At 37.8% G+C, this 14,172-nt stretch overlaps 1 protein-coding gene across 1 annotated transcript in view; it reads left to right on the plus strand.

The window, feature by feature from the left end:
• Window positions 1-221: 221 nt before the first annotated feature.
• Window positions 222-14,172, plus strand: part of commd10 (COMM domain containing 10) — a 63,330-nt gene continuing 49,379 nt past the window's right edge. The window contains exons 1-5 of the mRNA XM_073466444.1: window positions 222-357; window positions 2,153-2,243; window positions 3,649-3,759; window positions 4,891-5,046; window positions 7,877-7,987. Coding sequence (XP_073322545.1) covers window positions 329-357; window positions 2,153-2,243; window positions 3,649-3,759; window positions 4,891-5,046; window positions 7,877-7,987 — 498 coding nt within the window. The 5' untranslated portion in view covers window positions 222-328. The remainder of the gene's footprint in view (window positions 358-2,152; window positions 2,244-3,648; window positions 3,760-4,890; window positions 5,047-7,876; window positions 7,988-14,172) is intronic.

The raw sequence follows: 14,172 nt of genomic DNA on the forward strand, positions 1-14,172 counted from the left end.
TAGAAGCGTTGTTTGTGCGCAGCTTTTACGCAAACACCGCGCCAACGGATTCAGCTGTATGGTCACAGTTACTGTGAAATTGATTGACATATTATTCTGGACACTGTTGTGTTAGGGTATTAAGTGACACTTAATTATCTTATCAGTAATTACCTGTAATTCGTTCTTCACTGCGCATGCTCGCCGCAGCTTTGACGGTCACATGAACCGCTGTCTGTCTCGTGACAACAGGAAGGAGGAATGACAACAGTGAGAGGATGCTGCTGCTGCTGCTTTAACACTTTGACACAACTCTTCATTTTTCATTCATAGAAAACAACAGACAACAATGACTTCAATTATCAAAGAAACACAAAGGTGGGCGGCTTCTTTCTTTAATTCCGACACAAAGAGTATTTCCAGTAACTAACGTCAAGCTAAGTTACCTGTAGCCTAACGCAGCTTTATGAACGTTCTCGATATTTTGATGTGGTGCATACATGAACATTAGCAAACACCAAGAACTAGCTTGAGAATGATTTATGTTTCTGCTGCCATCGTTAAGCTGCGTCATTATCACCCTTTATTCCTCTTTTTGAGGGGAAAATGTGCCCTGTGTAGCTTCCTTCTTCCACTTTCTTCTAACAAACCTGTGCTGTCATTGTTGTGGAGTGAAGTAGCTACATGCTTTAGTGAGATATTGACAGTCCACTATTGTCTTCTAGTAAGACTCGGTACAATAACAATACTGCCCTACATTTGAGAAGAAAATGGGTAACACTGTATAATAACCATCATTAAGAAATGGCAAATTTATACTTAATTAAACAGGAGTTAATCGTTTTTTTAGTCTTACCTGCAGTATCTGGTCTTTATAAATACCAAAGACAAGTTATTAGATGCTCTCTGTTAGTGATATTATAGGCTAATTTATCAAACCTGCAAAAATATGACAATAAATTGAATTAGTATTATAATTATTGATATCCAGTGATGTAAATTAAATAAAAAAGTGAATAATTTTATTGAAGCTTATTTATTAAATCATTTCTTCATTGGTCACTTTTAAACTGTAAAATACTGATAGCCAGACCATTTATTTTCTATCAACTCAAGGTACACCGCATCAAAACAGTGGCTGAGTCCAAGTCACAATGACTCACATCTCTCGGTAGTGCTACTTCTTTGCAGTGCTACTGTAGGTTTACTGTGACCTTTTTTTAACTGGTGGAAAAAAAATATTACAAGAGAGTTTATAATCATTAGTCAAGAAGGTAAATCACTGTCCAAAAAAGGAAGATAGAGTATATACATGCGTACTCACATAGTCTTAACTGTAAAACCAGTGAGCTATTATGTAATAGGGAGGTTGCAATATACTGGTATTGACAATAAGCTTGAGATTTAAAAATTAGATATTGATATTGTATCAATTATGATAATATTGTGTAAATAATCCAGCACCTCTTAAATTATTTCAGTTTCATTCTGTCCTTGCTTTGTCATGACCTAATTTGTAATTTATTTGGCAAAAAAAGAGACAAAACACACAATAAACAGTTAAAGTTAAAGATCAATTTGACTGATAGCATCCGTATTTGTTTTACATTTTCTATAGATATCACGATAATATCCTCTCCATGAATTCTTTAAGCCAAGATAATTGCGTAGTGAAAATCTGATATGACATGAAAACATAACTGTCATATAAGATGCACAAACTCGACCTAAAAACCACTATTCTTCAGAACTGGTCATTGTAAATAAGCAGTACTTAGGTTTTTGTAAAATTTAACTCAAGTAAAATCTGGAAAGTTCTCTTTTGATGGATATTATGAGGTTTGGTTACTTTGGCTGTGTGTGTGTGATAGTATGTCCACACACAACTTCATTTCAGGCTGCCATTCAGTCTTCACACAGATGGTCTTATTTATTCTGTGGAAACCTACTGTCTGCTGATGCTGTATGTTGTCACTGGGATATGTTTGTATGTGTCTTTGTTGTCATATATACATTGCAGTTACCTTTGAAATTCACTGACAGCTAGAGTGAAATGCCTTTCATCTACGACATGACACTTGGTCCGTAAAGTCTTATTCTGTTTGTTAACTGAAGGATCTGAGTACTTTCCACACCGCTGTCATCAACGTTCATGACTCTTCTTTCCAAACAGCATAAAAGAAGCGGTGACTTTCATCAACGCAATTGATGCGAACAAATTCTCCAGGCTGATCTCCCGCATCATTCAGAAGCTTCATTTGAAGGTACAGAGACTTCACAGTGCTACCTGTGACAAAGACAAGAGGCTTTTGAGGCTTTTGCAGAAAAGCTGTAGTGCCAGAGAGAGCAGTGCATGCATAACGACTTATCGGAGCATCAGTCAGACTTGCTCTAATGAATGTGCACTCATGCCTGGCCCTGTTGACCATTCGGGTTTTTCATTAGACTTAGCTGGTTGTTAAAAGGTGTCAGCCATTCATTCTGAGAACAATTAGTCTGTTTGATTAGATTTTTTTGACTTGCTAAATGAAATTAATTTTGTTTAATGATAATATGTCATTTGAAAAATATCTTGACATGTCAAATAATAATAATGATAAAGAACAGATGTATCTTATGACTTTTATAATGACTGTTACATGATTGCTCACTGACATGGCTTCCTAGTTGATGGAATGGAGCCACTGTTACGTTTTCACCTGTGTCCATTTGTTGCTTGGTTGGTTTGTCAGCAGGGTTACACAAAAACTAAAGAATAGATTTTCACCAAACTTGGATTGGGGATGTGTCTCGGCCCAGAATAGACCCCATTAACTTTTGGGGCGGATCCAGATAAAGGGATGAATCCAGGAATTTTCTCTCACTTTCTTTAACAGTGTGAGATTTTTTTAACATTGTAGGGAAAAATGCATAGATTATGATGATAAAAAAACAGATTTATAATTTTTGATAAGGCTTGATTCAATTAAAGGGGACTGTGGGGCCTATGCGGAGGTATGCTCTCTACTCAGTGTCATTCTAGTTGATGTTAATTGTTTAACCTTTGCTTTTGCTGGTCTGACAAGCCCAATTGTCTGCTGTGAATAACCTGTGACATTGGGTCAATTATTTAGTTTTACTGTAATTTATGAGATGAAAAGATGAAAGTTGCCTGATATAAGTTAGTCGAGCCTTAAGTTTTATCCTAATATATATATATAAGAGATTTCTTACTTTACTGCAAAGGCCCATTGTATTCTTTTCTCTACAGTGTCATTTAACAATAAGAATAGAGACTCAAACTCAGCATTTTTCATGATGTAACTTGATGCTGTAACTAAATATTGGGTAATTTTACTTGATTATTGACCATAATGAGAAATTGATTATCCAAAAACTACTTGGTCAAGATTAGATAATCATATGCTGCTTGTGAGTACACAAGCGCCTACCAGTGAAAACAACCCTTGACACATTGATTAAATTTAATTTGAATGGTTCCTCTCATAACATGGCTCTTGATACCCACATGGTCCATTCTTAAACTGTTTCCTAGTTTTATTTTTAAAAAGTTGTTGATCCAAAATCAGAAAGAAGCTTTTTTGTTTATTCTTCAGCTCCTGAAAACAGTGATTGTGCGATGACCTTTTCACACTGACACAGTAAATTATGTTGTTTTTATTTTCACAGGGAGAGCGGACATTCAGTGAAGAAGAGGAGGAAAAGCTTCAGGCTGCTCTCTCGTTGGATAAACAGGCTCTTAATCTAGTCCTGGAAACTGCTGCCTTTATACTAGAGCAGGTGAGTGGAGGTCATCAGACATTAGTATAAGGGTTTTACCTGATTTTTGTTTATAACATGATTTGAAATACAGATTTTTCTAGGTTACCATTTCTTTTATAAAAAGCCTTTTTTCTTCAAGAAAATTCAATAATTTTAAGTGGTTGACATTAGGTTTTAGATGTGATGGAGAAGGCCAAGTAAGAAAAAGGCTCTGCCTGAAGGTTTCCATTGATTTAGATGTGGAAACGAAGAAATATGATAAGCCCAACCCATTTAGATATGTTACAAAATAGTCTTGCTTGACACTAAGTGGTGTAGATAACTATGGAAAGTTATTCCTCAAGCACATGGGCAATCTAACAGACCAATGCATATCAACTCTAGGTCTTCATCACCTGGAGACCAAGAAGACCTAGAGCTGATCCACCTAGAGTCGATGGGTAGAATCCTAGAGTTGACATGTGTTGGTCTGTTTATATGCATGACAATTTCTTTCCCCCATGGTTGTCAGCACCACTTAGTGTCAAGCAAGAGTTCCAGGTTTTTTTTTACTCTTACCTGCTCCCCCAATGAGCACCTGTCGGATCAGTTACTGGAGCCATGCAGTGCATCCATCTTCCATATGTTATTTCAGTGCAGAGAGAGACTTTTCCGTCCAGTTTACATTTTACCTTCTTGGGTTGCAAAACACTAAAACAAAAACAAAAAGAACCTGCACTAATTGACCGTACAAAATCACTATTATTATCTCCAGGAGCTGTGCGGATGCTCCCAAGACAATTTATGATGACATAGGACACAGTTTACAAATGCACTGTATGCATCGCTTTGCCTGCCATAACCATGAAGAGAGACATTACCATAGATAGAAAACATTTGTGCAGGGGGAATACTTTGAATAACTCAATATGTCATCAAATCTTAAAGAAAGATAAAAATTGTATCCGTACAGTAGTTGGATTTATAGCTTTAGTGTGAATCACATCATGAGCCTATTTCTCCAGCTGGGGTCACTGTTGCATTGTGAAATGTTGTATTGAAACAATGCCGAGTTGAGCGTTGGCAGTAAATAGGAACAAGACTGTAAGAATGATCTGTTACACCTGTAAAACATGGTTAATGGTAGCATTTGTCTCCTCTCCCCTGCAGGCAGTGTATCATAATATGAAGCCAGCCTCTCTGCAGCAACAGCTGGAGACAGTTCATCTAAACCCAGAGAAGGCTGAGATGTTCTCTCAGGCCTGGGCCTCAGCTGGACCTGAGCTGGTGGAGAAACTGAAGCACAATGTCTTTGCCCCAAAGAAGGTAAGGCTGATACATAAGTTTATTTTTTGGCACCAACTCTGAACTTTTTTTCTACACCTGCCATGACTCCGCTTTAACCAAAACCCGACAGTGTCTCGAAAGTACAAGATGAATCCACTCACAGACACTAATGTAATTGTGGCCTTCATTACAAAGAGTTTTTCACAGCTCACACAATTTGTCACCTTAATTTTAAAACTTGTTCCTCTCTAAAACTTCATTAAGCAGTGACACCTCAAACAGTGTTCCTTTCATAGTCAGGGGAATTAATATCCAACACTCAGTAAATAAGCAGCATGTACGCATCGGTCACATTATGCTGGAGTTGTTGCTGCTGTTGTACATCAACACATCTCACCTGTCAGGATCTCGCAAGTCATCTTCCTCTCCCTCATGAATTTGTTGCTGCCGGCAGAAGGTGGTGACAGCCATTGATTGTCAAGACGACCTCTGCTACTGCTTTGACTTTGGGCTATAGTCAAGTCACTGAAGAGATCGTAAATAACTGGCATGTATACAGTGTATGTTTACATTTACATATACAATATATGTATACATATACTTAAACTTTGCTATTTTACAGGTTTTTGCCATGCAACACACCAGCAAACACACTAATTACCACCTTCTTGTTTCTTCGACATATTATGCGAGCATGATGTGTCACGAAAATCTCACCCATTTTCCCACCAGCCAGCAACACTATCAATTACAGGCATACAGGTTGTGATCACACTAAAGGTGAACTATGAAGAGCAGTGAGTCTCTATACTGGTGATAAAAGCATATATTTAATGATCTAAAGAAAAGGAGATTCATAAATGTGTTTCACAATTTGTGATTGATTTATTGTGTCCACAGATGCATTCAGCCTGCATACGAATACCAACGTATTTAAACAAATGCAAAACAATTTTACAAAGTGAGTGAGTTTTGAGACTCTTTCTACAGCCTCCGATCTACAAATTCATGTTGGGTTTAAGTGTTTGGTGGAAGACTTAAACTTCCAGATTTGACGCACTTTGATGTATCACCAGTATTGTTTTTTTTATATTACATAAAACCAAGGCTATGGTGTAAATATTGTAGCTTAGAGCTCGTTTTTCTATACGGGGACCGTATTGTGCAACAGCCTTCCACTTAGCATCAAACTATTCGAATCCAGAGGGGTTTTTAGAGGTCAGGTCTCAGCTCACATAAGGTTTTAATGATGCAATGATTGTGACTAAAAAAAGGGACGTGCTAGGTCAGGGATTGCAGTTTGTGGATCCTTGTTGTTTATTTTAAAGGAATCTATAAATGATATGTGTTGTTGTCTGTCCTGTTTCATGACCATGTTAGAAACAAGTCTTCTCACCTTTATTTGTTATCCCTTGGATTCATTTTCATCTATATCCATAAATGTAAACAATAAATCAATCACTGACTCTTGTTTGGGCCTTTCTGCGTTTGACATGTTTTTAGCGTCCACCGTAGTTTCTCTATGTGCTTGATGAGACGAGGGATGTTTAGCTGGTTGCAATCTGGAACACTGCTAGCCGCATGAAATCCTATGCACCTGACCTTTTAAAATGAGGGAACATCTGCTGATTGCTGTAAGTGCTAGACCACACATCTACCAAAAAATATTAACATTTACTGAAGCAGAAAATACATAATTAAATTAGATGGGTAATACATTAATAAGATTCTGTACAATTTGCTTTATGACTCATCATTACTTTATGTATTTCCATATTACCAAAATACAGTTTATTAATTTGTGTTAACGATTCATTTGCATATACTGAAAGGAAAATGGGATGTTTATTCTTGCTGGTGTGGATGTTGTTCCAGTTGTGAATAATGAGGCCCAGCCCTTCCCCGCCTCACACCTGTCCTCAGATACTGCAGACGCATCCAGACCCAATAAGTCACACATGGTTTATTATTATGGCCTCTCGCTGCATCATAAAACACTTAACTGCCCTGCCTTGACTCCGTGCTGCTAATCTATCACCCTGCTACAGCTGACTAAGACTGAGAGTAATAGTCTGACCACCTGCAGCTCAGAGGCAAGTTAACTTAAACTTTGAAGAGATTAAGCAAAGTTCTCCAGTAGTAAATATTGTTATGTCTATCACAATTATCATATTTATTGTGACAATACAGTGACTTCTACTAATCATGTTGACTATAGGTCCGCAAACAAGCCATTTATTACTTGTGCAGATGCAATTTTCAGCTAAAGAAACTAGTTATTCTTATTAGACTGGGTTTGTAATCTCTTTTTTCATAAAAATAGTGGCACAACAGTGAGAAAGTTACAACTGATTATAAATAAACCAAGAGAAGGTCAAGAAAATGTAGAACAAATTAATTAGTTGATGAATCAGTTAGTCAGCTGAAAGAAAAATTGAGTTCTGCAACTATTACGATATTTAGTTTGATTGGCAGTGTTTCTTTTTTCCTTTCTCATTTATAATAATTATATTACGATAAAGTTGATAATAAAGCACATGTCAACTCAATGACTACAAAGTGCTTTTTAAACATGAAACAATTAAAAAACTATCAAAATAATCCAGTGAAAAATCTAGGTCAAGCACTGAGAGTATAATGAGGATAAAGGATGAATAAAATATCAGTATACGCATAAATACACACAAAACTAGATATTTCTTAAGAAATTCTGCCTCCACTTGTATTTTGTGGGAAAAGTGCCATCTTAGAGTTTTTTCATGGAGTCTTTGAAAATGTGTCTGGGGCATTAATTAAATGAAAGTGAGAGACTTTATTGAAATAGCGTTTAATATTAAAGAAAGCCTGACTCGGTTTGTGTGTGTTTCAGCTGGAGTATGTCGGCTGGCAGCTAAACCTGCAGATGGCCCAGTCCAGCCAAGCCAGACTGAAGTCTCCCAGTGCTGTCCTCCAACTGGGGCTCCGCAGGGAAGAATCTGAGGTGTGAACAGATTCTTACACACACACACACACACACACACACACATACACATACACATACACATACACATACACACACACATACACATACACATACAGCACAGTGTGCACGATTGTCATTATTTGTCTTGGTCTGCTTCTCCTACCATTCAATCAGTTCAACAGTTATTACCGACTGTAATCAGAGAACTGTTTTGTGTTCATGCCAAATGAGAAGCAGCTCCAATCTGTCCCTCTTTCTTGGCTAATAGATGGTAATCCCACTGGTGTCTGTCTTGACCCAGAGGTAGACGTACATCTGGCTCCAGAGTAACTGTAGTGTAAAAGACCAGAGATCAGGGAGCTTGTTATCTGAAACCTCCAGGGTCTCTTTCTCCTCTTGAGAGACCAACTCTGTGGCTAGAATTGGAACTAGCATTGAACTGTGTCAATTTAAGCACAGTATCCAGGCTTGTTTACGATATGTTTTTGATTTAGTCTGGATGTCTGCCTTATTCAGGTCATTAGCATTTAGTTATGGTTTCCCTATAAATATAAGTAACATAAAGGATTTTGGTGCAACTTCCTAATGAGGCCGAGCCATGAATATTTGTATCTATAAAGAAAAAAACTCCAAGAAACATAATACAAATATGGTCTTTACTTCCACTGTAGCGTTTCTGTGCTTCCATTCATCTGTATTCAGAGTTTGTTTGGATCCCAATTAGCTAATGCCATGTAGTTACTCTAATAGCCGAGACCTCATGAGCCTCCCTCGCTCATTTCTTTCTTTTCCACTGGGATAAGGATTGCTCTGTTGTTGTGGCAAAAAAAGGAGTGAGAACTCAAAAGACACATTTTTTTCACATTAAATGGTTTTTCAACCTTTGAAGTATGTGATTTGAATGAAATAGTCCATTGAGACTTGATTCTTCTAACAACCTCAAATGTGAACACATACTAGTGAGATAAGATTAATCAAGTGCTGTTGATGTTCGACAAATATTTGAAAGATTGTAAATGCTATAATACACAGGACTGCAGTTTGTTGGCATGGATACTGAAAATTCCAGTTATGACCTTCAGGCACTGGTTTTGTTTAAAGCAGTTTTTGTCTCAGAATGGTGGGACTGATTATCCCTCAAGCCTGGATAGTGTTGTTCCAGCTGACTAGTCAAGTGTCTTTCTTGCATGCTGCTTTGTATTCAGTCCCTGGAGAATGCCGGCTCAGCCTAAATGTGGAATTAGGCATGACATATTCAAATTGCTGCCTTCTTAAATGTAGGCCTATAGGCGTAAGCCAGAAAAAAAATGTATGTTTTTCTTTATCTTTGTGAGTGCCAAAGCAGTAGGATATATATATATTTTTTTTGTTTTAGACTATTTTCTGCTGTGTTTTCCCTAGGCTTGCAAAAGAGGCATTAATTTATTTAAATCCACTTACACAATTCCCCTTGTGGGAGGAGATAGCTTGGGGGGGGGGGGGGGCTAAAACAAGGCTGGTTAAAAGTGTAGAGGGATCAACTTCACTTAAGATACTGAGGTGCACATCCTCTGGTGGGCTGCAGGGGGCACTGTTGTCTCACAGGTTGGAAAGCGTCCCCTCAGGGGCAGCAAAGTATCTGAGAGATGGATAGGATACCTCGTTTAACTTTGTATTAAAGCAGTTTTGTGTGGGCACAGTTTTTTTTTTAAATTTCCATCGGTGTTTCCTGACAGGAAGTTTGTTTTCTTCCAAACTCTCTGAAAAATTTCACAGCACAACTTCTGCAATGTCAAAACATAGCGATGACTGAGAACTAAATTAGTTGCGAGTAGAAGTGAAATTCAGCTTCAAGTGTCATACTAATTGCAGCGCAGATTTATAACAGCGTCAGTGAGAGGGGAAGGCAAAACTGCAAATATGAGAAATTACAGGATTAAAGGTGACAGAGGTCAGGGAACAGGAGGGAGGGGAGGTGGAGAGGAGGTGAAAAACAAATAAAAAAAGGCATAAGGGAGTAAAATAATGAAGATGAAGGAGGATAAACGAAAGAAAATGAAAGAGAAGGAGAGGAAGGCGAGGGTGACCGCCTGTATATTATTGATTGCTTGGAACCCAAGTGGAGAGTTACAGACTCTCCCATCTGACCAGCCTCCTGCTTCATTAGCACTCTCCCTGAGGAGGAGGAGGAGGAGGAGGAGGACTGGCAGGGAGCGTCTTCACCAAACAATATGTGACATACAGTATATCTACAGTACAGTGGGGGAGATTGTAGACGACATATTTGGAGCAGTGAGTGGACTGCTTTTTAGGATATTTGGATTTTTTATTCCTGCTTTCATTAAAATATTTACTGAAAGATTTATTTCATAAAATGTCCTCCTCTGCCTCCTCAAAATGTGCTGTATAACATAAAATGAGATTATACATCACTGGTTGTGCCTCGATGCAGCAGTCAGTGTGGCACCCCAACCAGAGGAGCTGCTATTTCCCTAAAATGAATTTGTATCGGATTCAGGGGAAAGTTGCTATTTCCTTTATGAAAAGTGTACTGAGGAAGCACTGCAGTTCATCTGAGCACAGGCACATGTCCTCACACTCACCCCCAGTTCCATTTCAAGACTGGGTTTATCCTCATAAGGATGCAAGGTTCCCACAGTTCCTTGAAATCCTTGAAAGTTTGAGCAAAAACCCACGCTTCAAAAGTTATTGAAAATAGACAGAAATATTAATGGACCATTGAAAGTGCCTGAGTTTATATATTTTGTACGAGAATAGAAATTAAAGTTTTTTGATACTGATTTTTGATATTTTTTTACTTAACATTTACAAATAGGCTACACACTGCTGCATCACTGTTTCACATGCTACCTGCCCAAAGCAAGTGTGTCCAGCTTGCAAAAATACATTATTTGTTGTATTATAATTGTATTTGTATTGTTTTGGGACTAGACCTTCAGGCCTGATGAAGTTAGACAGTGTGCAGGAGTTTGCTTGCGACTTTAGATAAAATTTCTACCTTCTGACCTCCAAGCGTTTCAGGTGCATGACGCCAAAAGTAAACAACCGTAACAAAAGGATGTCTCTTTGGCAAGTGTATAGACAGTTGAAGCCTCTACAGTGCCGCTTCCTTACATACATGCATGAAAAAGAAGAGGAAAACGACACATGAAGTAACAAACACTGTTACACATTGTATTTTACTGCACTTTTATATTTGAAAATGGATCTAAATATTTCATTCATTAGCCTAACACAAATTATTTTGTCTACATACACATCCTACCACCTTCTCATGGGTGCTGCCATTGTTGTGTGACGTCAGACAACTGCTTCTTCATGGATTTGCCTCGAGCTTACAAGTAGGCATCCCGACTGTGAGTGGCGTTCCATTGTACTTTTTCAAGTAGGAGTTCGGAAATTTTCAAGTTCCAAGTTGCCTGGAATGCAGCATAAGTCTCTGTCTCTATCCCTCTACTCACACAGTGTATTGTTTTGCGGTGCTGAGTTAGAGAAGACAAGAGACCGCATAGTCTGTCTTCACTGTAACACAGCAGCACAACTGAGAATTGTTCACACAGTCAAGTTAACTCTCTGTTTTTATTTGTTGTCTGTGAGTTTCTCTAAAGCCTGCTAGTTTACATTCTAAAAATGATCAGTGTTGTAGCAGTCATTAACTAACTAACCATGTTGGGTCCTTAAATTTGATGGAACTGGGTCTGGAAAAGTCCTTGAAGAGTCCCTGAAGTTGATGTTCAAGAACGTGTGGGAAACCCAAAGAAGCATCATTCAGTGTAGGTGTGAGATGAGACTTGTGGCACAGCTTGTTTGTTATTCCGAAGGAGGAGCAGCTGAGACCAAAAAAGACTTAAGTGTTCTGCTCTCTATAGCTAAAAAAAGTTAGAAAAGAAACAGGATCTGAGCAGGGGGTTGAAGCAAGAAGACAAGGACGCAGGGGAAGGTGATAAGAAGGACGAAATGTAGCTGGAAGAAGAGGAGAAAAAAAGGAGAATGACAACTGAGAGATGACAGTGGGAGAGGATGAAGATGAAGAGAAGGATGGGGGAGGTGACAGCAAAGATTAAACATGTAGAGCAGAGTGGGGGATTCCTCCAAAAAACCTTTGCGATTCATTTTTTGTGGTAAGAATAATAGTGGGCATCAGTTGCAGTTATTAATGGTGCCCACAGATTCCCATTCATCGACACACAAAAAAAGCACCAAAAACTGCTTTTATCTCTATTTTAATAGGGGTTCTGCTAAGCATGCTATCCACACTGCAGATAACCAGGTTTAATTCTCTTCCGAACATGCAGACCTTGAAATAGTACACAATCCTTACCATTGTAATTGTGAGGTTTTGTCTGTAGAGGTTTATGTGGGATAAATCTGTGCTTGGAGAGAAGCAAGGGAAAACACCAATACAGGTGGCTTTCTGGACCTGCTGGAGTGTCGAGCACAGACATCTGCTCTACACTCAATCTGAAGTTGCTGTGTAGATTAATACTTGTTGCTTAAGGTCTCTGGCTGAGGTACAGACCACTGCAGAATATGACGCACAAGAATGATTCAAGAGATAAAAACTGAGAGAAAATTACTGGTTGTGTAATTTTAGATGTTCGCTCCTGTGGTGAAATTGCCAAGAAACACAATAAGTGGGTAGTTGAAAAAAGTGAGTGGGTGTCAGATTAAGTCTTTGCAACTCACATGTCCTTAAAATTGGGCTACACCATGTAAAAGCCTACATTTTGGAATGAGTAATATAGTAAACATGCATTTACTGATATTAAGACAATCACTGTCTTTTTGTGATCAGCTTCATTGAACATTAAAAACTTTGAACATAAAGAGAACTAGAGCTGCAATTAACTTATGTGTATATTATATTATTGATTAACCCTCTTATTAATCATTAAGTCGTTAATCACAATTTCTGAGAGACCAAAGTTACGTCTTTAAATTGCTTCCTTTGTCCCACCAACACTCCAAAATATTTGCATTTCAGAAGCAAATGTTTGACATTTCTCCTTGAAAAATGACCGACCACAAATTCATATAGTTTCCAAACATTGTTTTGATTGACTAATTGATTAACTAACTAATCGCTGCAGCTCTAAGTAAAAAATCTGTTTCCAGCCTCTTCAATGTGAATATTTGCTGTTTTTCTTCTGTGATAGTAAACTGAATATGGTCAAACAAAACAACCTAAAAAAACCTTGAAATTCTGATGTGCATTTTGTTTTTTATATTTTTGTTTTGACTTTTTATTGACCAAATAATGACTCGATGTTTTGAGATAATTACTTATTTTGAATTTTGAAGCCTTAGATATTATATATTTTTCCCACCATTTCCTCTCTGTCCACCTGTTTTATTTCAATTTTAAATGCTTTTCTTTATTCATTCCCCTTATCGTCTCTTTTCACTTTCGATCAATTAAGGGACTAATTGTTTCAGCTCTATAGAAAACAAAGCTTTTGGAGAACAAAGATTAAAAGAATTCTAAATTTTAAAAAAAGCAATATTTGATTGTTGTCAGCTATTACAGGACCATTAGTCATATTTCAAAATATTTGGCCACAGCTTAGTGTTCATAATATATTCAGTTTCATCATTAATTTGTGCAGTGGAAAGCTCCAGGTGTAGTATATATGACAGGCAGGGAGAGGATGAGGAGTCTTTTGATGAATGGATATCTTATTTTTAGCATTACTTAAAGCAGCTAGCACAATCTGTCTTTGTTGTGCTGCCTGGCGTTGACATATCATTGGGGGGAAAACGGATATGGTTGTGGGCACCGTCATGGACTACAGTTGACATCTTAAGAGCTACTTTGTTCCAGAAATATGCAAAAGGAGTCATCAAGCTCAGTGGTTCCCAACCTTTTTGGCTTGTAAACAAGATGTAAAAGTCATAACCACTCATCAAACATCAAAGGTTACATATTTCTGTTTTACCTTTTCAGCCTCTAAGTTTTAGAGGCCTGACCAGGTAAAGCTGCAAAGTACATTAGAAGAGAAAAAGATGTTTTCTTCTAACCTGTGGATCATATTGAGACCATTCACAAGCTCAGTTTCTCTCTCCGTTCATCACATTTGTGTCCCTCTCCGACTATCATTTTAGCCCTCTTTCCCCCAGAGTAATCATCTCCTTTTTTATTCATAAACATGCAACTAGACACATGTCGCTTTGATGAGTCTGAAAGTTTAAATCCCTCGCTACTG

This window comes from Pagrus major, chromosome 5 (assembly GCF_040436345.1).
Source record: "Pagrus major chromosome 5, Pma_NU_1.0".
NCBI lineage: Eukaryota > Metazoa > Chordata > Actinopteri > Spariformes > Sparidae > Pagrus > Pagrus major.